General features: G+C 34.7%; 4 protein-coding genes across 5 annotated transcripts; all 4 read left to right on the top strand.

Moving 5' to 3' along the window:
• The first annotated feature begins 401 nt into the window (after positions 1-401).
• LOC143460010 (aldo-keto reductase 1B-like) lies at positions 402-3,719 on the top strand. Its single transcript, XM_076957362.1, has 8 exons — positions 402-589; positions 714-881; positions 1,001-1,117; positions 1,906-1,983; positions 2,069-2,292; positions 2,879-3,044; positions 3,145-3,227; positions 3,341-3,719. The coding sequence occupies exons 1-8, from the start codon at positions 521-523 to the stop codon at positions 3,387-3,389; spliced, it is 954 nt and encodes a 317-aa protein (XP_076813477.1). The 5' UTR covers positions 402-520; the 3' UTR covers positions 3,390-3,719.
• A 1,516-nt stretch (positions 3,720-5,235) lies between these two features.
• On the top strand, positions 5,236-8,798 carry LOC143460904 (aldo-keto reductase family 1 member B1-like). Its single transcript, XM_076958585.1, has 8 exons — positions 5,236-5,889; positions 6,896-7,063; positions 7,189-7,311; positions 7,452-7,529; positions 7,816-8,039; positions 8,122-8,287; positions 8,427-8,509; positions 8,632-8,798. The coding sequence occupies exons 1-8, from the start codon at positions 5,830-5,832 to the stop codon at positions 8,678-8,680; spliced, it is 951 nt and encodes a 316-aa protein (XP_076814700.1). The 5' UTR covers positions 5,236-5,829; the 3' UTR covers positions 8,681-8,798.
• Positions 8,799-10,007: 1,209 nt separating this feature from the next.
• Positions 10,008-14,148, top strand: LOC143461205 (carbohydrate sulfotransferase 11-like). The gene is made up of 5 exons (XM_076959034.1): positions 10,008-10,666; positions 10,804-10,943; positions 12,267-12,495; positions 12,644-12,821; positions 13,011-14,148. Exons 1-5 carry the CDS (start codon positions 10,174-10,176, stop codon positions 13,225-13,227), a joined length of 1,257 nt encoding a protein of 418 aa, XP_076815149.1. The 5' UTR covers positions 10,008-10,173; the 3' UTR covers positions 13,228-14,148.
• Positions 14,149-17,458: 3,310 nt separating this feature from the next.
• Positions 17,459-24,015, top strand: LOC143460185 (uncharacterized). 2 transcript variants are annotated; one of them, XM_076957602.1, is made up of 14 exons: positions 17,459-17,599; positions 18,156-18,269; positions 18,492-18,644; positions 19,386-19,493; positions 19,737-19,922; positions 20,081-20,182; positions 20,306-21,024; positions 21,213-21,345; positions 21,779-21,870; positions 22,098-22,150; positions 22,327-22,400; positions 22,602-22,701; positions 22,823-22,864; positions 23,008-24,015. In XM_076957602.1, the coding sequence occupies exons 1-14, from the start codon at positions 17,531-17,533 to the stop codon at positions 23,148-23,150; spliced, it is 2,088 nt and encodes a 695-aa protein (XP_076813717.1). In that variant the 5' UTR covers positions 17,459-17,530; the 3' UTR covers positions 23,151-24,015. The 2 variants fall into 2 exon arrangements, with proteins under 2 accessions (XP_076813717.1, XP_076813716.1); XM_076957601.1 differs by having other exon boundaries at positions 22,602-22,757.
• The last annotated feature ends 1,180 nt before the right edge of the window (positions 24,016-25,195 follow it).

Genomic DNA, 25,195 nt, shown 5'->3' with positions numbered 1-25,195 from the left:
AACGCCCCCAGGGCGGGGCATTAGCTCCCGGTTGAGAAACCTTGCTCTAGATAACTGATATAAATAGCTAAAATCAAGCTTTTGCATTCCTATTCTCCTAATCTAACTGCCTATCTTTAACAGTGGGCTACGTGACCTACTAGTACTTACAGTGAAATAATCATTTTCAGTTTTTGTTGTAATCGCTGACTTGTTTAAAAATTGGTTTAAGTCTTGAATTTGGTGACTTACTCTATATACATTTCTGGTACTTCCCATTTTTGTTTTGGGTAATATGCTCTACCAAATACTATCAGAATCCAGTAAGTATGATACTACATCTAAAATAGCGTAATTAAATATTTGTGGTAAACCTACATCAAATTAACCTTTATCATTTGCTCTAACTAGTCATAGTTGTTCGTGTTGCTGTTGTATTTACAGGTGGAGACAAAAAGTGAAATATTTCTCTTATTAGCCGCTGGTAGTACAGTAATTAAGGTAAGCTTATAAAATACTTGCTCTTTGTCCAACCTTTGGAATGGCAGAAAGAAGTCTCCAACTAAATTCAGGTTACAAAATGCCAGTGATTGGTCTTGGAACATGGCAAGTAAGTAATTTGGTACCTAATGTAAAACCGATTTATTAATCAATGTATCTGCGTAACTGTTGTAAAAGGTTTTAAAATATATAATTTACTTATAAATTTTAATGAATTAGTTTTATTTTATTAGTCACCTCAAGGTCAAGTTGAAGTTGCCATAGAAAGTGCTATTGAATATGGATACCGACACATTGATTGTGCCCACGTTTACCAGAATGAAACTGAAATTGGAAATGCAATAGCAAAAATTATTAAAGAAAACAAGATAAAAAGAGAAGATATTTTCATTACAAGCAAAGTAAAGTTTTAACAAAAGTTTTCTTGTTGTGAATTCGTATTTAAAATTAATGTACCAGTATTTTTAAATGTCGAAGTTTACTACATTATTAATATTGCATTTTGTTCGCTTTCGTTTAGCTATGGAACTCTTTTCACAAGCCTGAAGATGTGAAACCAGCTTTGATGAAAAGTTTAAATATGTTGCAAACTTCTTATCTAGACCTCTACCTCATGCACTGGCCAATGGGTTATATGGTGAGCTTGATGTACATCAAACTTCTGACAGTTTCAAGTCATGCGCTTGACAGTGGCTGCAGAATTTCACTCTTGCATGACTGCACCGTGGGACATTATTTGTTTTTTAGGTGGTGTGCTCATCTTTCCAACAAGTTTAGTTGTAATTATTTTGTTATACAAGTTTTTTTTCAATTGATATTGTGATTAAAAACAAGTATTCTCTGATACACCTGAAAGTCCTCTACGTAAAATTTCAATCTTTTTCGATTCTTTAATGCTTCACTGTCTGCAATAACTGGATAGTTAACATTTCATACTTCGAAATGCTTAACAGTAATGAACTAAATATTTGTTTTATACTGCCATTCACCTGATGATTCCAAAGCATAAATTTAGGTGGGTTTTCACTTTGCCACTGTTAGGTTTAAGCCTGGCCTTTGGTTTGTAACAAAAATGTTGGTGCAAAGCATTTGATGTGATGGGTAAGCTTAGTAGAAATTTTGTCAGAGAAAATAAAATGTTTCCTGTGAAAACTTACATTACTGTTCAGCCTTTCGACCACACAAAGTACATGTTGGGGCATGAATCAAGCAGCCATTGGTTTATGCTTTAATCTAAAACTGGTTGACTGAATAGCACTTTTTTTAATAAAAAGCTAGGTTATTGGAAGAACCAGCAAATTTTCTGTAGCTTGTATTATCAGTATTATTAAGTGTTTCTGGTTACTGGTATCATCAACTTTCCAGTTGGTGTTATTTACAACTTAGGAAATGAACATGTACTCTAGTTATTTTTCTTTCTTGTAGAACACTGGCGATTGGTTTCCATCAGATAAAGATGGAAAATTGATGTTTTCTAATGTTGACTATGTAGAAACGTGGAAGGTAGATAATTTGCTTAAGCTAACAACTTTTTTAACAAGCCAATTAGCCAAGTTGATTATGCTATTGCACTTAGAATTGTTTTTAGATTATGGAAGCTCTACAAAAAGAAGGTTTAGTACGAAGTATTGGAGTTTCAAACTTCAATGAATTTCAACTAAACAGAATTCTGAAAGAAGGCTCCATTCCACCAGCTGTAAATCAAATAGAGCTTCATCCATACTTGATTCAGAAAGATCTTGTAAATTTTTGCTCGGGGAAGGGCGTTGTTGTTACTGCTTATAGTCCATTTGCATCACCTGACAGGCCTTGGTGAGGCACGATGTTATGTTATTGTATTTCTATTATTTCGATGTACCAAGTATTGTCTTGTTTCTAAGATATAAGGTGAGTGAGTTCAAGAAAAGAAGATTAGCCATCTACTTTTGTTCACACTTTTGCAAGGCAATTTCAGCAAATTTGATTTTCTAGGTTGGGTTTTGTATCTTCTACCTTTGGTCAAATCTGACTGTATTGTTAGTTCATTTTGTCCAGGACTGTTACTTCCCAATGAAAGAGATTTGCAGTAGTAACTGGTTGGGTTCATAGGGTAGTGGTTTAAACCCTATCCATGGTGACATAACTACAGTATATATGGTGTTGTCATTAAGTGTTGAAAATAGATTTTGAGTTTTGATGAATTCATTTGCTTTTAGTTTTATATCAAAAGGAAAGAACTTGTTATTGTAATGATTTATCGCACTGGCTTGGAAGAGAATGGCATCATATTTGTTGCTACTTTTACTCGTTAGAATATTTGTTGTACACTGCTATCACTACATTTAATTGTTATTTAACAACAGGGTTAAAGTAGGCCGTGTTTTAGTTCAATCATAGTATTGTTGTTGTTTGACAATAGGGCTGAAAAAGGAGAGCCACTTCTGTTAGAAGAGCCAAAACTAATTGCAATTGCCGATAGACTGCAAAAGACTGTGGCCCAAGTAATATTGAGATACTTGATCCAGAGGAATGTGATTGTGATCCCGAAAAGTGCAACTCCGCACAGAATCCAGTCAAACTTTGATGTAAGAAAAAATATTATAGTTGTGGTATCTTTTACTTACGACAATGACCATGTGTCCATTGCAATATTTGCCTCAAATAATACTTAAGTAACCTTTGCAGGTTTTTGGTTTTGAATTGAACGATGAAGACGTGAAGACAATAGAATCATTCAATAGAAACTTCAGAGCCGTTGCCCTCACAAAGTACATGTCGTTTTTATCATATTGCTTTTAACTGTTACAATTCAGCTAAGACTGGTTTTGCCTGTCTTGGCTGCATTGTACCGTATCACTTACAATGCAAAATCATTTTTCAGCCATATGCAAGCCAAGTACTATCCATTCAGGGAAAACTATTCGGAGTGATGTCTGAGGTTAAAAAGATGATAACAATTCCTGAGATCTTGAATAAAATTTCACAATTTTTTGCAACGATGATAATCTTAATTCTAATGTGGTATAAACTCATGGTTTCAACTAATTTATAAAATGAAATATAAGTAGGCTATATCAATCACAAGAATCATGCTTTGTTTTGAAACTTCAGTTATGGTAGTGTGATGATATTATAAGATAGCCTGCAAATCGAATCCCGCATAGAATACTTGTTTACGGAAATCGGCTTTACGAAATGTGATATAAATGTTATACCGATAATTTTCTGTTTTGAGTTGTGACATAAATGTCGTGGCTGCCTATCTTGCGTGCATTAGTATTATTAATATACACAGTTGTAAAATGCATACATTCTACTACAGTGGTTCTCAACCGGTGGTCCGCGGACCCCTGGGGGTCCGCGAAACGTTTTCAGTTGGTCCGTGAGAACTTCGAAATTTGCAACATAAAGTACGAGTTTTTAAAAATTTTTTGCTGTTTATCATTGCTTTTTGAAATAGGCTTGAACATTTGCTTAATTGCCTATTGTGATGGGACAATACAAAAGCTTATTGAGATTTATCACCCGCAGGGAAGGCCTATTGTGATGCACTAGATTGCGGATTATACGAGAAGACAGCTGGATACAGTGATTTTAAGTAAAAATATCCGCATAGTTTGATGTTATTTTGAATGAATAGCGCAGTTGTGCACCAAGACTATTGAGTAAAACTAAGCAAAGAAACATTTAAGTGCAGTCTCAGAACCCTTAGTTTGCTTAAACTTCAGGGGTCCGCCACTGCTTTGACAGCAGCAAAAGGGGTCCGCCAAGATCAGAAGGTTGAGAACCACTGTTCTACTAAGATCAACGCTGCAACATGTACGTCTTTATGCTGTTGCTGTGCTAATGATTTATGAAAATGTAATCGTTCAAAGAAGCTTCAATATAATCAGTGTATACAGTTGTCATTCCTGTGTAACCATTGTTTAATCAACTTAAAGAACTTCAGTTTCAAGATAGACAATTTGTCATCATCTTCAAGACAATTAGCTTTAAGCTGAACAATTAATTCTAAGATTGACAAAAGCAGACAACGACCTTATGAGACTCATGTATCATCACCCGCAATAAACAATTCTACTAACAAACATTGTAGTGAAGTGATTCAACCTTACAGGTTAAGGTACAATATACAACCATTTCATTACAGTAGAATATGGTAAAAAAAATAAACGCTAACACATATAGAAAGAACTCAGTAACACCAAATCACATGATCTTACAAACACTGACAAGACCTGAGATAAAACATGAAAATGTTATAGATAGTTTTTTGCCGTGGAAGTTCCATATGTAATATACCTTTATACAGGCAGTTGATATGAACTTCCATGCAGCTAACAGTGTTTGTAAGATCATGCAAAGTTATTTAATTTTATCGGGTGAAGGGCTGGCGCAGGTTTTGCTTATTCAAGTAATTTAGACAGAGCAAAGTTCACAGTTCTGTCTCCAAGTTGACTTCTGAAAGCAGCGAAATAACAATCCTGAGCCAACAGTGCAGACACAATGCGCCGAAACGGAACGCGAAAAGCTTGCGGAAAACATGCAAGTTGAAAAAGATTCTGCTAACATCCTTACACGAAATGAATGTTTGGTAAGACTTCCTAAGCTTACCAATGTCAATACAGCCTCTACTAGATTTGCCGACGCTGCGTCCGGTCTGCTCATGTTTGCCTGTTTAAACAGTCATAGGCCTACAGTTAATGTGTTTGCATAATTACCACCAGTTATGTACGACGCTCCACATGGAAAAAAATGGAGTGAGTCTCACACCACCCTTGGCTGAGAAAGCATGTTAGTTGGTTGTAAAATAGTTATAATGCGGTTTTGTTTAACTTGGAACGTTTGGTAAGCTTCCTGTTATCAAAAGAAGCTTTTAGCATTAATGTAGGCCTAGATGTGCAATGACTAATGGCGTATAGGCTTACAATAGTGCTAGTTGCATGGAGGCAACGTTACAGCAGCAGAATGGTTTAGCGACTTGGCCTAAAGCTGCATTCACAGCGATAAAAATAGAGGATGCAATGAAGCAAGTGCAAGAAAAATAGTAAAATGCGTTTAGTTTTGTTTTATATTAATGCGTTTAAACGTTTTGTAATTTGGGTTTGGTGGCCGTGCTGACGCTAGTAACTTTTTTACGTTGTCTTATTAGTCCGTAATACACGTTTTTGCCCTCGAAGCTTTGCCACATTTTCCCGTCTAATTTGTGGAAATTGTTATCATTACTGCTAATGTGTTTGCGACCACCTGCGTTAGCACAATTTTTAGTCTATCACGTTGAAAGCGAAAATTAAAATGAATGAATGAATGAAAGTACAGTAGCTGTGTTACAGAATTAAATACATTGTCGGTAAGACATAAAACATAGTGATGACGCTTCGACTTCAGTCCGGTTACGAGATGCCTTTGATTGGGTTAGGTACCTGGAAGGTAAGTGCAATTTTGCTTACATAAATTTAATTGACAATGTTCATCTATTTAACATCGTTATTACAATATAATATATATGCTACAAGAAAGTGTGTGGTAAAGGCCATGCTGCAGCTCAATTGCAATCAAATTCCCATACTGTCTGGACGTCGGCCTACGCCCTACGCGACTGCTTTGATTAATTATAAATATTAAAGGCTGTTACTATTTTAACGGAAAAACATTGTACAGTACGTTCGAAGCGATCTTTTACCTTTATCTTGTTAATCTAAGTTAACTGTTGTAATGCATTAACTTAAACTAAATCTACCTTCATATTTAAATGTAATGTCAAGTAAACGGTGAAAGACTAACAATGGCTGTCTGACCTAGGCTATACATAGTTTGAAATAGCCACATTCATTATGAAATAGTAAAATAAAACTTTGTTTGGCTGTGTAGCTACAGCGGTCAGCAGTGCAACATTGAAAATAACGCGGTAGTCAATTCAATCTAGCGCATGCATAGGCTCATTAGAGTGAGTGTTTTGCCCTATAAACATTTTTCTATTCCGCCAAATGAACGTCACAAGCTTCAGTCTAAAGTGTAAGCTTAATGCTAAAACAATTTGGTTTTAAAATATAAAGATAGTAAGCAGGCTAAATAGTTAATAAATCAACGTAAGTTTTTCACCAAAACTCATACGTTTGGCTGAAAAAGAAGAAACTTTTCACTCGCCCACCGGTCATTTTGACGCCATATTGCCGGCGCCAGGTACTTCAGCAAGAGATTTCTCAGTAACACACCGGTGAAATATCTGATAAGGTTTGACATCAAAAGTTTGCTTTGAGGTAAATCTTGGGTGGGTGTATTATAGTATACAGAAGTAACCGAATTTCACATATAAACACTTTTTGTTTTTAGGTAAAGTGATTATTGCGTTATGTTTTCACTTTAAGACCAGGTAGACCCCTTGTCTCAATTTTCCTATTTAGTTTAAAAACAGTAAACAAGAATTGTTTTTCAGTCTGCAAAAGGACAAGTGCAGTCAGCTGTCGAGTGCGCTATCGAAAGTGGATATCGCCACATCGACTGTGCTTGGATTTATGACAATGAGGACGAAGTGGGGATGGGAATTACCAAAATGATCAAAGAAAACAAGGTGAAGAGAGAGGAACTGTTCATCACCACAAAAGTAAGATGAAATGGAAATTTTTTCGACAGTAACTTTCCATCAAAGTATGAGATAATTCTTGCTCTGTTATATCTTTTTGCAAAGCTTACAAAATTTACTGAAAACCTGATTATTTTGATCTGCAGCTATTTAATATTTTTCACCATCCGGACATGGTTAGACCAGGTCTTATAAAGAGTTTGAAGAAATTGAACTTAGACTACTTGGATCTCTATCTCATGCATTCACCTTGTGGCGAGAAATACATAGTGATAAAATAAAATTACGATTTTACTGAGAATGCGGTTGTTTTTATAATTGCTGTTAATAATATTATTGAAGTGAGTAATGTTTTTGAGTATCTTGATTTTGTTACCTTTGCACGCATTATAAACAATATTTTTCAAAGAGCGACGAAGACAAGTTTCCAAAAGGTCCTGACGGTAGCCCACTTTATGACGACACCGATTACGTACAAACATGGAAGGTATACTTTATCCTGTTTGGTTGCACGATGCAGGAGAAATTTGCAGGAGAATGCAAAATAAATGTTAAAATACAAAAATTTGGACCAGAATTTACTAAATTATTGTTTTCTTGCCATTCTAAAAAGCATTGTGGATAATTCGCTTTCAGAACTCACAAAAAGTTGCAATTCCGGCAGGATTAGGCTCTGCGAATCTGGATTTTGAACAAAACAAACATGTCATTACAGCGTTTGGTATCTTGTGCTTCGGCTCATTTTATAAACATTATGCATCAACTGCCTTTAGGAAATGGAAAAACTCCAAAAAGAAGGTTTAGTCAGAAGTATTGGAATCTCAAACTTCAATGAATATCAGATTAACCGAATATTGAATGAGTGTTCTATTCCGCCTTCTGTCAACCAAGTCGAAGTTAACCCTTACTTTATCCAGAAAGACCTCGTCAGTTATTGTAATAGCAAAGGAATAGTAGTAACAGCTTACAGTCCATTTGGTTCACCTGACAGACCATGGTAAGTGCAATTACAATTTAGTTATGATATTTTGAAATAGCAAGTCAAAATATGCGTGTTGTTTATTATTTCCTGCATGCAGGGCCAAACCCGGCGACCCTTTGCTGCTTGAAGACCCTGGTCTAGTGGCCATCGCAAAAAGGTTGAACAAAACAGTGGCCCAAGTCATCCTACGGTACCTTATTCAAAGAAAACTGATTGTCATTCCCAAAAGTGTAACCCCTGAAAGAATCAAATCCAACCTTGCGGTAAGACGTTATTACGTCAATGGGTAGGTCCATATATTTATGAAGCAGACACTTATGATATTATTGTTTTGTATTTTTCACACATGTATAATGTAACATCTCATTTTACAGTGTAATAATGCTTATTATTTCACCTCAGGTGTTTGATTTTGAATTAACTCAGCAAGATATGGATGCTGTCAGCTCCTTCAATCGGGATTTCAGAGTTTGTAATGGAGCAAGGTAATTGCTCGGCTCATTGATGGTTGAAAAATTAAGTTAAAAAAGCTGTGGAACAAAATTGATGCCAAACAGTTAATCATAAAAGGTGTCCGTTGTTTTACTAATTAGTTGTTATTTTTTAGGTTTTCTGGTCACAAATATTTTCCATTTCAAGAAAATTATTCAGAATAATTGTGGGAATGAAACAGCACTATAACATCCCTTCATTGATTAATATATAGCATTTAATCTACAATCGTATGAATGCCATGAATTTGTAATTGTTTGCAATAAAACCATGGTTTCAGTATGTTAGTTATACAGTAGTAATTAGTGAGATTGAGACATGCCCATCGATGTTTCGTCTTTTGGATTGCCTATGTGTCTAAAGTTTGTACAACGCACATATCTAAACAAACCGAAGAACGTGTGTGTGAAACATATACTGTTTCAACCAGCTTTGTAGTTTGCATAGGTTAACGGCAGTCCTATGAAGCCAAAGCACAAAAAAGTTTGCCAGAATCTATTTCCTGGTCAAAGATTGGTACATTTTTTGCTTCTTCACACTTTTTGCGTTGGTCAAATACCACTATTAGGGTTGTGATTTTGTCAACTTGCTAAGGCAATGACATGAAAACGTTCATTCCGCGTTTGAAAAAATGAATTTGCTTGTGGAACGGGGAAATTTCATTTGCTTATAGCAATGGTTAAAATTGCTTTAGAACCGAATTTTGCTATGGCATTCTCACAAAAAGCCCAAATGTTATGTAAGCTACATAAGTTTTGCTTCTTGCATAATAAGAAGGTTTCGTCGAAAATATAAATAAATTATTGAATTTGATTTATAAACAATGACACCACATGGTAATACAACTGTTTTTGTAACTTTTCATCGTTTTTGGTTAATTGCGTTTACCTATATCCAACACATTTATAGGCCTATTTACTGTTGTAGCCTATATGGAGTCGGATATAGGCCTAGCCTATAATAATGTATATATTTGGAAGTGACTATTTAAAGAAAGTAAAGCAGGCAGTTTGTCGTTAAAGATAGACAGTTTGGTTAGGAGAATGCTTAGGGTATTTAGCCCAAAATCTAATTTTAGTTATTTAGGGTTAAATTGAAGTTATATTTAGATAAAAGTAACATAGATATATGTTGGGTTTAGTTTACTGTGATATGATTTACGCATAGGCTATTAGTATTTATTTAAAAGTTAGCAAAAGAAGAAGCCAAGAAAAATACCTTAGAACGGGCAACATTTTTTTCCGTTGAAATAGTTGACTTTTTTCTAGGCAATGTTTGCAATGAAAACAAAAGTGTCTGGGAAAACACCTTAAGTCAACAGTGACCACAAAAGTCTATATACTATAATGAAATGACAAATGATATTGCCATGCCTAATATTTTTCAAATCTCAGAAAAGACTTATTAGGCTTCCATTATATCAGTTTAGTCATACTCAGTTCTGTTATTTATTGCCTACGATTTTTCATTAATGGTTTTATAATTCATTTCTATTCATTAAAGAGATCAAAGCTGAAATACTTACTGAATATTTAACAGTTGGGCAGACACAGGGTTGGTTATAAATATAGGACCAATAATTGACTGCTCTTTACAGTTAGCCTGCTAGTATGCTCTAGGAACCTTGGAACGCTTTTTTAACCGGAAAAAACTTTCCATGAAGATGCGTTTCCGGAAAAGTTTGTTTCTTTTGTTTGGAGCCTGTGCAGTTATGTTCGGATCAGTTTCCGTTTTTGAAAAGTACAAAAATGCAAACAAGACTTGGGCAGTAACGAAAGCACTGCACGGACTACCGTATAGCATGCGGCCATCAGTGAAACGCCCGGTTGCATGGTCAGAAAGCTCACCTCAAGCTGGCCATCACGAAGAGCAAGTTGTAAGTACGAACACCACTCTTACCGCGGGGGGCACACCAGAAAACGTTGTTATACTTGAGGAGCATGATTCGCGTGTTGGCGTACTGGTCCCACTCGACGAGGCACCAACAATTCACGTCCAGGCTGCCGTACAAGATGAAACCACGAAAGAAAACGATTACGTATTGGAAAACCTTGAAAAAGATACCTATGAGAACTCGTCGTTTATGAAAAGAATGTCTCAGCGCATGGCGGATCGAAAAGCCATCATGTCTGAAGCTTGTCAAGCACTCGGTATGTATAAGCCTAACTTTACTAGTTCTGTTAGAGTTTACAGAACAATATTTCATAGCCTATCTTGTTTTAAAATCAACATTATCAAGGTATTTCAAGATCACTCATAATAGTATATCGTTAATGTTTATTCATAGGACTAAATCGGGGTGAAGTTGGGAAAATCCGCCTTCTGCTCTCTGACAAATACAAGCTGGCCTATTGTCCTGTTCCAAAAACTGGTTGTTCTAACATGAAAAGAATTGTTCTTGAACTAAATGGATATAATACAACAAAGGTAGCACATATTTCAACATTGCCAAAGTAAACAGTGGCACAGGCATCAGGCTTGTGTGCACGCTGTTGATTTTTTGTAATTTATGGTATACTTAAATGTAATGGGTATTTATCATGCAAGCTGCTTAGGACAACGATAGAAAAGGTAGATTCTGCGCAAGGGATACTGAACAAACAAACATATCGGCTAACTCACGCACAAAATATCATTGAGTAGGCCCACCAACAACCACATTTGCTTTATTCTCTGTTCTTTCAGAAAGCACTTAATTCTTTTTTAGGCTACTTCACAGCTAAATGACTATGACGAATGAATGAATGAATGAATAAATGAATGAAAACTAAGCAAGCATTGAATATTGCCTATTAATCATTTTTAACTGTAATGGTAGCGGTTAAGGGCGAACATATTAATCCATTAACGGAAGAATATCACTACCGAAATAGAAGCATAAAACCTGGAGTTGGTCTATCCTACACCCTGAATGGAGTAAGATTAACAACAACATTGAGTTAACAGTAGGCTGTAGGAAAAATACCTGAAGTTATTATTTTCATGTAGCTTATGCCTTTTTGAACTTCTTCCAACGATGATATTATGACAAATTAAAATTCGTTTGTGTATTACTCGTGTGAAGTATTACACAACAAACTCATCTGTCATAATGACCGCGTATGCTGGCGGTAATTGTTAGAATATGAGCGAGGACGATTGATGGTTGATAACTTGTTTTGCTTCTGTTTCGATGATATGAGTTCTCATTTCTCAAACGGCGTGTCTATGCTGTTAGTTGCTTAATTCTGTCTATACATATTACTAAATTATAAAGTTCCCATTTTATTTATTATGAGACACAAAGGTTTTCACCTTCGGGCAAAGCTTACTGAATGTTACATTGCGCTTGGTAACAAGTGAAATCGAAACGGTAAAAAAGGGCGATTGCAGTTGCACACATTACATCGGTATTTATATGTGGAACACCTGTTCAAGAGAGGTAATTTATCTGACATCATTAAGAAGAATTCAAGTCTGGTCAACAACTGAATTGCAAGATCTCAAAATAAAATTCAAGCATTTCAAAAAACAACTCGTGACTCGTGACGAAATCGACACAATATTATTTTATTCTTAGCATAAAAATGCGTTGCACGGGTATCTGCTACAACTCAAGTGTTCTTTCAAATGCTTTATTTCAAGTTAGCTTATAACGTGCAGTTTCACATTACAGCAGTTGCATGAAGTGTTGGCGCGACATAGGCTTCTTCTTCTAGTGCTTCCTACACATGTTGTTGCATCACTACTCTTTTTCTTTGCACCATGTAGCTCGAAAACCTTCAAGTTCATGACGTTTCACACCAAATCCATTACGAAGACTATGGAATTCCAGAGACGATGGAGAAAATGAGTTACACAAGTGTTATTTTAGTTCGCCATCCGTACGAAAGATTGGTCTCATCATATAACAACAAAATACGTTTTCCGTACAATGACGACTTTCACGAATTTGCTGAAGAAATGAAGGCTTTGTATCGCAACTTTTCTCGCTTCAGTGGTAAGTAAACACCATATAGCCTTCAAGTTGCAATGTAGGTTTAGCCTATAAATTAGTTTACGGTAGCTTACGTGACGAAAGTTTGCTAATAGATTAAGGAAAGCAATTACTTTCGCCTTGAATAACTGTACAAAGCATGCTTTTCTAGACACAAAATCTTCGCCATCCTTTGAGGAATTTGTCCAGTACATATCGGATGGGCGTAACAACGGTGACCATACAACCGGTGGAGAAAGACACTGGAGCAAATACAATTCCATCTGCTTTCCTTGTCTTGTCGATTATGACGTTATTGCTCATCTTGAAACTATACAGGAAGACTCCGAGTAAGCATTAGCAAACTCAAACAAAACAAATTACCGATGTGTTAAGTCAATTAAGCATTGTGTAGTAGGCCTATTTTGCCATATAATTTCATTTACTTGCGCTTTTTTGTGAACAAGTGTTGCATAATATTGCGATCCATGTTCATTGTTGAAGCATTTTCCAATGAAATCTGCATTTGTTTGTTTAAGATACTTACTCAAACTCATCGGAGCTCCTTCTGCCCTGAAATTCTCAAGTGGATACGCGAAATCGGGAAAATCAGAAACTAAGAATGGCAAATATATCGAAAACTACTTTAATCAACTCACTCAAACGCAGAAAGACAAACTTTACAATGCTTACGAAAGCGATTTTAAACTGTTTGGGTATTTTGCCGGCAAAGAAACGATTACAAATATTTTATAATACACATTCCGAAACTGGCCAAAAATTATAACTTATTTTTATGTTTTTTATTTATCAAAATACGCAAAGTTGCACATTATTACGCTATAATGTGTTATTAACATTGTTCTCTACATTTTGCTACCTTCTACGAAGACAAAAAACGGTTTGATGCTACAGTAGCCTATCACTGTGTTTATTACAGACTAAGGAAAGTCCATGCACGACTTCAACTAACTTTTAGTCATTATAACCACCGGCTTTTCAACTGTTCAGCCCCATGTTACCATACTTATCTGTAGGCAATTTCAGATGGACGCATTTTTTGTAAGCAGGGTTGGATCTAACGGGGAGCGAATGGAGCGGTTGCCTTTGTGGCGTTCGTGATAATTTCATAATTGCAATTAGTTATATAAATTGGCATTTTGCATAAGTTTTTGTATTTTTCTCCAGTGTAGATAATGTAACGTTTGCAAAGCTGCGTAGCGTGTTAAGCAGTTATTCAAACAAAGGAATTTAAAATGTTTCAAGTAGCATTGTTTTCACGGCGTAAAGTTTGAGTGTACTTGATGAATGCATTGTTTCTAGTAGAGCTGTATTCAATCGTAATTCCAAAAATAGACATGTGATGTAGTTAAGTGTGTCAAGTGGTTTTCTGTACACGATGTAAATCGATTTGAATTCTTTGTGATAAAAAGCTTAAATTAGAACATTTGACAAGTAGATACGTTTCAGTGTATAAATAACATGGCGTTAGCTGATTGGTCAATACTGGAATATAAAAGCAAATGTTTGGTTTAAATCGCTCTCTTAGAAATTCTCTTCCTTCTGAGTTATTTCCTTTGAATTGAAGTTATTACTAAGATATTGGGAATTGGAAGCATGGTGTAAATATTGCTAATTCGATACAACTATTTCGGACAATATAACAATTAGACTTTATGAAGTTGGTGTTGATTTAAAGAAACATTATAGAGACAGTAGACGCAACGGAGTCAAAGACAATCATTTCGGAGTCAAACAATAAGACTATAAGACATTGGCTTGGCTTAGGCCATCCCCAAGCTACCATCATACTACACCATCATTCCCATACCTTTCTCACCTAAAATGATACTGGTTCGTTGTATCCTTTCTGAATCTTACTGGGGCAAATCATTTTATTACAGTCAACGTGTTATGTGTAAGACAAAATAAAATTTTTATTAATTGCTCGATGCCTTTTGGCCAATCGTCAGGAAAACTATTAAAAAGGAAATGCCCGGAAATCAAATATAATTGGCGTTGCCGAATTTTCATTATAACATCACAATATGTATAATGAAACGTGAGTGTGGCTCCCGTTTCGCTATAAGCAAGGTTGCCATACCGTCCTTATATGTAAGATTTGTCCTTATTTTGAAGGTCTGTATATTGGAAAATATTTTTTATTGTTTTTTCTAAGAAACGTTCTCATTTCCACTAGCGTCCTTACTTCTGTCGTATTTTTAAGGCAATGGTTCCTATTTTGGCATTTTGACACCTTTAGTAGGCCTACACCATTTTGTACCAAAGAGATACAAAAATTAAGAACCTGCAAATAGTATCTCGTTTTTCTTTTGTTATTTTGGAACATTGATTGCCTTATCCTATTGTGCACTGTTTATGATAATATTCTTCTTTCATTTCCTAGTCGGCCTTAGTTTTGAGTCCAGACTGATGGCAACCCTGGCTATAAGCTTGTCATATCTTATGATGACATAATTAAAATCAAAAGTGTCTCAATCAAACTAGTCAAACTTGTCAAATCAAAGTACACTATTAAATACCAAATGAGGCAGCTTTTGTTTTAATTTTTTGTTACTACAAGCATAGGAAGCCCAACGACTTGAATGACAAAAATGTCGAAAATCAGTTTGATCCAGTGCAGAGTTGACATCTGTTGAACGGTCCAAATGTTGCGTCGCCTAAACAGATTTTTGATTTGAAATAAAAATTTGTACATGACCTTTAAACTTAAAATTTTCAATTTCTGTTTAGCTGGCTTGTCACGTCTAACCTCTGTACTGTATTTGCGGCCAATGTATACATTCGTATGTTGCTGTGCTGCCGGTTTTTAAATTATTTTTTCAACTATTAAACGGTGTTCAAGCATGAAATAGTTGAGAACTACTGACCTAATGAACAATACGCAATGACAAGTCACACTAACTACCATGACTAAGTTGTTAAAAGAACATATTTGCATGTAATTTTATTATGTTCAACACAAACCAACGAGGATAAAAACTGAACTACCTCCAGTTTTATATGATGTTTGTGTGGACTAAAACTATCTCATTTAGCGTAGGGAGACAACTTAGACAAGTCATGTTTAGACTTTAGCAATGCTGGGCTGGCGCTGGATGTTTTACGTTCAAAGGTTTTTGAGATTTTGCTCTATTTGCTGTGGTTAGGCTTCACGGATTGGTCAATGGTATATGTCGAGAACGTATCCGCAAGGCTCAGTTTTACATTTAACTAAGTCAGGATGGGACCAATATCGAACAAAGTGTCACAATAGTCAGGTAGTATCATAACCAAAAGTCAGATCTATATAGCCTAGTGCAGAAGTGCACAATCACAGGATACATTTGTATAGTAGACCCCAGCTAAAATTGTGACGTCATCTGGTTGTGCACTTCTGCACTGGACCTCAAAAGTCTTTTTGCTGTCTGTTGAAAATGCTTTCTAGTTTCAAGCAATAAATTAAATTATTATATCATCATAATCTAGCGACAGAGCGATGTTATCATGTACTTTTTATAGCTTAGCCATCACTCAATAATACGTTTTCTTAATCAACAAATGTACTGTAGTTCCTGCACTCCGCTGCATATTTCAGTAATTGTGGTATGATTAACTTACACGGCCACCAAACCCTCGGTCTGTATTTCATGGCAGGATTCACAGAGATCTTGGGTGTGCAAACCCGGTTACTCGAATATGTGTAGGTGTGCAACAGCTAGCCAAGTGTGCACCTAGGTCTATTCAATCTTTATTCAGTTCAAATCCAGGCTAATATTTGTTATTGTAACTTAAATTTATCAACCATAACTTAACACCATATCAAAAAATCTTGTTAGTCCGATAAGGTTTTGTCAGTTATCATTAAAATTTGGAGATAGGGTCCTAACCGAAAGTGCGGGTACTATTGTGAAATAGCAGCCTGCTGTTTTCTGGTAGCATTCTGCTGCTGACTCAGTAACAGACAGGCTGCTATTCGTGACGTGATTGGTAGCAGGTGAGTTTTTCAACAAAGTGAGTGGCTGATGTGGATTTTTTCAAAGAAAATGTATTATTTTTAGAAAAGAAATTGTACTGTTTATGCTTTGTATATATAAAGATTGGTTGTGTGGGTTATGAAAGCGTAATTTATGTTCACGTTTTGATAAACAAACAGTGAGCAGTCCAATTTTCCGTAGCAACAATTAACAGCAAGGTGTTGTTCAAGCAATGACAGTTTATTACTTCAGGAACTGCTGCATGTCATTTATTGAGCAGTAAACTGTCAATAGCTGGGTGTTATTTGAAAACAGCAGCCGTTAGCCTCATAGTGGAAAGTTTGGCTGCTGCATGTACGAGGTTCATCAACCTGCAAGTCGAATTTTTTTATATTCATGCCTATTTATAACAATGAAAACGAAGAAAAGCTGGTCGTTTAAACGCCAATTTATAGTAAATAAGGAATTGGGGCTACGGCGCACGCAAAAATTGTATCATTGTACGCACACTTTCTCATCAAAAACTGCCATAGTTTCTAGTCTGGACTGTGCGGACTTGACTAAGAAACATTTTAATTGTTAACTCAGACTTGATGAGTCTGATTAATTTTGTTTTATTCCTTTCCGAAATAATTCCTCAGTACTATATCATCATATCATGAGCAGATGAGAGTGCAAAGAAAAGGAGACCCAGCATATCGTAACCTTTTGTAGGCCTACCCATAGGCGATTATAAATACTAGGCTATGGCTAAATGCAGCACAAATTGTGCATACAGCTAGGCTATAGTCAGATAATATAGTTATGAATGATGCTTGACCTGTCACATTTCAGTAAACTTCTATAGAAGTTTAAACGGTGTTTAGTCTACCAGGACTATTACCATGTTACTGTATTAGGTTATTCCACTTTAATGCTAATATGAAATATAAGCATTTTCATTAATTATGGTTTTAAATCATGTTGGTTAAATGTAATCATTATACTTGAATTATTTACCTCATTATATTACTGATAATTGTTGGTAACAGACTTAAGTATGTTTTTACAAAAGAACTTGTTTGCTTAAAATTTGTGTGACTATGGCGAACAGTAATGATCCAGCAGTGGACCTTCCTGCAGCTGATGTTGGTTCAAGTATTCGTGCCAAGGTATTTGGGTTTAGCTGATATAATTATGCACATGAGTGATTAAATTTTTTTCTTTTTTATTTACCGATAATAATCTTGACGTTTATATGTTATGGGTAATATCAATTCACATTTTAGCGTTGTGCAAATATAATAAATCAGGATAGAACTTTTCTCAGACCGAGGATAAAGATTATGATGTATATACTATATTATAAACCTAATTACTCAGGATAAATTCAGCATTCAAGAAACTGTACATCCTTCATATAGAACTCCCTAAACTACACATGCATTTTAAGTGAAGTGTTATATGATGATTTTCTTGAGATCTCTAGTTGGTTTCTAATAGTGGTCCTCATACTATCATGATCCAAATCATGAAATGTGTAATGTGATTTTTCTAGTGCATGTAATATGTAATTCTCATCCTTTTGGTTATTATATCATAATCTCTTCTGTGAAGTTTCTTTGAGACTTACATAAAAGTTTAAAAATTAAATGGTTGGTTATTTACAAATGAATAGTTTGTTGAATAACGTGTATATGGGTTGGTATATATATATATGTATTTCAGGGTGGTCGAAAAAGCCTTAATATGACCAAACTCAGCAAAAATGATTTGCTTCGTTTGCTTAGCATACTGGAAGGTGAATTAGAAGCTCGAGATATTTGTATAACGAATCTCCAGGTGTGTAATGTAATCTAAATAAAAAGGTTACAACTTCAGCAATTCTATATTTTTGTATGTTCTTAAGTTAAAATATTCATGTTTGCCATTGAAATATTTCTGTGGATTCTTGCATGGTGCTCTGCAGTGCAATTTAATTGCAGTAGTTTTTATGTTAATTCTTCAATTTGATGTTGAGCTTAGTTAACTGTTTTGTTAAAGCTTGGTTTCATGAACGTTTAGGCCCAGTTAAACCATGATAAGCTTGCTAAGGAGAGATACTTTCATCACAACATAACTGACCCCTTCCTAGCATTGATGCGTGACAATGAAGCCATCAGTGGAAGCATTACACCAAGCCCTGAGACAAACAAAATGTCACTTAGCAAAGATGTGGTAATTATTAAAGGACTTCTTGTTCTGTCAATAAATCATCATCTTTTCTCTTATGAACATTTTGTGATGTTGTAAAGTTGTTTTGTTTCAGTGAACCTCTACTTTCGTACTAGATTTTTTTTTAGCTCATATTGATCTTATCCTAAAGCATTATAAGCATGAATAATTGAAAATATGGCACATCTTTTCAAATATTTTCAAAATTATTAATGCTAAACAAAGTTTCCATTCAAAATTTTGTGGATGTACCAAAGTCTTGTCATTTACAATTAGTAGGTGTAACAATATTATTGTCATATATACGTAGTATATTTGTGTCTAATGGGAATTTGTAACCAAGGTGCATTGCTGTGTGATTGTGTCACAGGCTTCATTGCTACTTATATGGTTTTAAGTTGGTTGTTGTTCTGTGAAGTGCCTATGGCATCTGGTAAACTGTCTATCAAATTACAATTACCAGGTGTCAATAACAATGAAACTAAATCTCATAATTGGCTGTTTATTCAGTTTAAAGCCACATATCTCAAGTCTGAGTTATTCACCAAGTCATATTCGAAGGAATATTTTATGATTGTTTTATTAAACCTTCAATTGTGGGTAACCATATATGTGCAATAGTAACGTAGCCTAGACATTCATGTTTAATGCTGGCTTTGGGATATGAATTCAGATTGCTGACATGTTAAGTACAGAACTCTATTTCTTTATCTGTCTCTTTAACAAATCTGAGTTTATTTTAAGGTTAAAATTGAGCCTCTGCCACTTTTGGAAAAATGTGTGACACAGTTTAAAAAGCAACAGACGAAAGTACGACAACACCTTGCTTTAAGTGATGCTTATTACAATTTGGTGAGTACTTGAACTACTCAATAGTTTCCACTTATAAATGTGAAGAACACAATGACATCATTATTCCTGAATAGATACATGATCATGTCAGGTTTTAGACGGAAACTTGGCAAAATATCACAGATGTATATGGATGCTATAAGAAATTAAAACACAGCAGTATTTACTGAATGGCTGGTTTTGATAAGTGCTTAACCTTGTCTTGCTTAGCTTGTATCACTTTACGATTTTATCTCATAAAAGGTGAATGATGAACTACGTGATATAAGGAAACACTCCGCCAAAGAAAGTGATAATGGTAGGTTGCTCTTGGAATGCCAACAACTTCAGGTACAAATTGAAGCTGAGAAAGTAAAGGCACGAAACTATGAAGCTAGTTACAAGAAACTTTTGCAACAGATTGTCAAGGAAAGGAAACAGTATAAGACTGTGAGTTTGATCTTCTATTTAACAAATGATACCTGGTATATGCTTTGCATAGGTGTGACGTTTTCAAAACATACGGCTGTTGATCTGTTTATATTATGTTTTAATCAGTAAGTTGCTATTGTTTTCATAACATCAGAATGTTGATTTTCTTTGGGCAGATTATTACCATGCTACTGGCTGAGAGAAAAGGTGATTCATCTTTAGCAGTAGACGTTGATAAAGATTTAACACAAAGTGAACTGCGTACTAAAACTGAGCAGGTATATTGTCTTAACAAGTTATTCAGTTGTTTGTGTCATTCCCAATATGGTTTTAAGTGGAAATAATTATTTATTATAATATTATAATGGGTGGAGATTTACAAATCACAAAATTATGTCTAGCTTACTGCAAGAAATAACGAATTGGAAACTTTACTAAGCAATTACTTGGAGAGAGAACGGTCATTGCAGAATGAGATAAATGAACTTAAAAAAGAACAAAAAGAAATTCAAGAAACAAACAAAGACACCCCTGAAGCTGATAAACAAAGTATTGTGACGAAAGCAGACATTCAAGTTACTGTTGTAGATTCTGCAAAAGACATTGTCTTGTGTCCTGATGCTGGAGATGCTTTTCCTGCTGCTGTTCATGAAGATGTCAACCATGCGGCTGTCCAAGGAGACAATGGTTGTCTAGTCAAAAAGGATATCTCAAGAACAAAAAATTTAACGGTCACTGATTATAGTGGCATAAGTGTCACTGTTAAAAGAACTCCCAGTGTTATAGAAAGAAGAAATTTTCGAGTTGATGAAAGGACCCCGACTTTCAAAACATCAAAGAGTTTTAATATAAGAAACGGAGAGCCTTTGCCATCTGCAGCTAAAAAAGACTTGAAGTTATCCAGCATTGTTTCATCACCAACGTCTGGGGCAGCCAACTTTGCTCTAAATTCTCCAAATGAACCCAACAGTAATACAAGTTTTCCTGCTAACCCATTTTTGACCAAATCTACGAAATCTATTTCAGTAAGCTCTGCATCGTTTCAAGCAACCCGACAGAAGTTTCAGAGGTTTGCAAAAGGTACTCCACCATCTTCCAGCCCCCAAACTCAAGGATCCAGGTTTAGATATTTAAATTATATATGTTTCATTTGATCGTAATTGGATAAGGTACAATTTGGTGACGCTTTAATGTTAATCTAGTGCTTTTTGTGTAAATAAGTGCAATGACACTCAAATGCTTCTCTGACATATACCATATTATTGAAAATTGTGAATTGTGAATTATTTACTATATATCACAATTTAGTGTCAGGACAAGCACAGAATCGTTTGATCATCAATCATCTTTGCCATTGGTTTCAAAGTCAAGCAAAAATAACTCAAAGAAGACAACAGATACTTGTGGAGCGCTGAAACCTCAGCCACCAAAACCTGTGAAAGTGAGAAACTTACTTCTTGTCTGCCTCACTGATTAAACAATTGTCTCCTTAAGTGCTTTGTCACCATTTGTGTAAATAGAAGTTACGCATCACGCAAAATTTCTTGTCTCTCTTTGATTTGCTGTTCGTACTGTTTTCTAATATAATTTTTTTTAATGGGTACTTGTTAATGTGGAATTTTGTTACCATTCAATGTGCTGTTTTTTGAATAGGATAACAGTTCTGTGATTAATGTTTAACCATTTTTATCTTCAAGCGCTTTCCTTTATATATTATAGGTTGTATTTTTTCTACCTAATGTCTTCAATTGATTACATCAGCACACATACGTTTCTTACACATATGTTAACACACATATATTAACTAGCTTCATGACAAAATAGTGCTTTGTAAACTGGATCAATTATGATTTATACAGTTTGTCTATAAACAGAGCAACGTCATCAAATCAAGCAATCATAGTGAAGGAAGCATTCAACCCCCACCCCTTCCACCAAAGAAGCCTAATCTAGTTGTGAAAAATAGGTAGCCACTATGGTTCGTTTGCTTTCTTTGTTATCAGCTATGGGAAACTTTAGTGTTAATATTTACTCCACTTCTGTTGTTTGATTTTTGTTAGCTTGTCATAAATAAGACTCTAGAAAAGTGCATGTATCATGAAACCAAGCCTAACATGATACACCTAGAATGATATGATATGACAAATATTGCTACGTGGGGTGGTGACTAATTTTTATTTTTTTAATGCTTAGCAATAAAGCTATCACTCGCGCATCAAAAGACAACGAATTACCAAAGAGATCAAGTAAGACTTGCATTACATAAACATGCTTGTCTTTTAAGAGCAATACTGCACATAGCACATATGTTTTGATTTAGTGAATTCACTAATGGGCCATTAAATCATTCAATAAGCACAACATATAATCCTATGCTTATGACTCGAGATTGCATTTACTGGATTAAATGAATTTTTGTCAGGTACTTCTACAACAGACAGATGTTCACGGCTCTCAGCTACTAAGGTCACCACAAGCATTCCAGCTAAATCTTTGGTATGTGTCATTAATAAAATGCTGGTCTGCCGATAAAATGTTAATGCTTTTTATTGCTTATATAATTACCGCTTTTATTATAAAACAAATAACATGCTATGGTTAGTGGTTACAAGTACAGCATTGTATTGTTGTCCACTAGGAATACAACTTTGCACACTTAAAAGTTTTGCCTAATCCTATATGGCCAATTTGTAACAGGCAAATCAGCCTATTAAAACAAACGTGAAAAGACCGACATCTCTAAATGCAAACAACAATAATAGTAACAACCGGGCAATGAAAAGATTTGGAAGTGCTGGTAAAATATACTTGATTCTTATCAAACCACTTGCATTACTTCTTGTATTGACTTCAGTAAGTAATATTCGTTTTTAATGATAATCCAGACTTTTCTTTCATATAACTGATAATATTTTTAGGCACAGAAAATTTGGGCAGTAAAATTCAGCCAGCTCCACCTGGTGAGTTATGTTAATGTATTTCAATGGAAACATTTTAAAAATTAAAAAATACACTTTCTCTGCTCCTTACACAAAACGACAAACGATTATGTTGTTGCCTGTTTCTACAAATTGCCATACATTTTGACACAAGTAGTGTTTAGGGTCAGCACCGAATCGATTACTTCTTAGCGCCCAACAAAGATTATTTCCACCACAGGATGGGGCTGAAGGACCACTTCGTTCACCGATAACGAACACCGTACCAAAATCACCACTTGGGCCTGGTGTGTTTACATTCAAGTGACGATATAAATAGTATGATCGTGTATGTGTAACCACCAAGTTATGTATTAAAGAATTAATTTCTCATTTTGCCGTTGCTCCAATTGTCATAAAACTTAAAAATGCCTTAACACAGATTCCAGTACTTTGGAAACAGCGTTTTTGAGCCAATTTTTATTGGCCAATATAATGAGCTGGGTGTAACGTATTGAAGTATTTTGTGCTTTTCACTGTGTTTATATTAGCAACAAAGGTGCGCATATATCAGCTTTCAAGGCTTATTATTGTGTAAACTCTAATGTTTTGTGGTATTTTCACCACATTTTAGATACCTTTCAACCTTCAACTTCGTTTTTCATATATCTTGTATTTTTGCACACTTAGTTGGAACTGCTCGTAGCATATTGAGAACTAAATATTAGACCATGAATAAAACTTAAACCAATAAAGTGACATGTTATTTAGTTACAAGGTATTTTGAAAAATAGATTTTTTTAGTTTTCCTGATGAAATATAATTTTGATTCCAGATTTGTGTCTAAATAACATTCTCAATATAAATTAAAAGGACAGTGATATGGATTTGATACTATTCTTGTTTATAACTTATTGTTTAGCTGAAAGTCATCATGCATTATGTTACGGTACAACTGTAACCACTAGAATTTTACTACATTGTTTATATATCAAGCATACTAATTTTTACATTGGTTTTACCTTATTTTGTAATTTATATGTGTCGTAATTTTATTATAGTTTTTAATTTGTGTTATGCAGTTACTGTGCGACTGTATGGATTAGGGTGCTGCTTTACATTACAAACTGCTTTATTTTGGTTTTTAACTCATTTTAAGTTAAGAGTCGTTTTTTTTCATTCATTGCTAATATCATTGACTGCTACTATGAAGATTTGTAGTTGTGTATTTCTGCCCTGCAGCTATTATCATACCACCATTTGTCTTGTAGTCTGTATGCATTAGACTCTAATAGAGTCTATGCTTTAAAATGGCGCTAATAACAATTATTATATATATATATATATATATATGTATCATAATCAAGATCTACGCTACAATCATGCAATTAAAATGAATATTTATTGATGTATTTTCATATACTGCTTATCTGGTAAACATTAAGGGTACAATGTTTGCAGTCATTTAGCTTACTTCTCCATCATGTCTATATAATACATGCCGTTTTACCTATCTGCCTTCACATTAAACAACTAAGATACTACCATGTCTTGCGCCTATTTCTGCTATTGTGCATGAATTCTTGTGTTTAAAACCTTAAAATGTGTCAGAAACTGGTCTAATAATTTCAGTGCAGTCGTTTTTTATGCTATGTGAAGATGCACATTGCGCTAGCAGTAGGTTTGCACAAATAATGATTTCTTAGAGTTTATTTTTCTATTCTTCATATCTTCATACAGATTATCTGCATGCTTTTGTGTGGCACCTACATTAAATATGTTCGAAATAAAACTGAAACACACATATTGTATACAAACTTTGTGAAGGTTTTATTTGATTCTATTTAGGAAACCTTTGTTGAAGCAATACAAAACACATCAGTTCTCCAAATGAGCTAGATCTTTTTTCATTAAGTTGTGAATGTACTTGTCAGTACACAGGTGCTAGCCTATAGCTTAGCTTGGAATTTAATTTTTGGATTGATGCCGAATATACTGCGTAGCTTAAGCATTTGGCCTACTTATTGCATGAAACTTATATAAAGTTTCATTATTAGAATAGAAATCTTTTTAGAAAATCTGTGTTTTACTTGAATGGGAAACCGCTTAAGACTGAGGTACAAATGGGAATAATATGCTTAATCTTACATTAATCTGTTCAAGATGCATGTGAGAAAGCCATTGCCAATAAATATCATGGAAAAAAAGCAAAAACATCAACAAAAAGGCTGATTTGAGACAGTTACTGTTTCACATCTGTTAAATGTTTCTTTGTAAATCTATGAAATACATGTACTGTAGACTTCAACAACAAATTGTGTTTATATTAAAACAGTTTATGTGTCGATGCATTTTATTGCACACAAATTATAT

This window comes from Clavelina lepadiformis, chromosome 5 (genome assembly GCF_947623445.1).
Source record: "Clavelina lepadiformis chromosome 5, kaClaLepa1.1, whole genome shotgun sequence".
Taxonomy (NCBI): Eukaryota; Metazoa; Chordata; class Ascidiacea; order Aplousobranchia; family Clavelinidae; genus Clavelina; species Clavelina lepadiformis.
The sequence above is the reverse complement of the archived record's forward strand: the minus strand, read 5'-3'. Positions and strand labels throughout refer to the sequence as shown.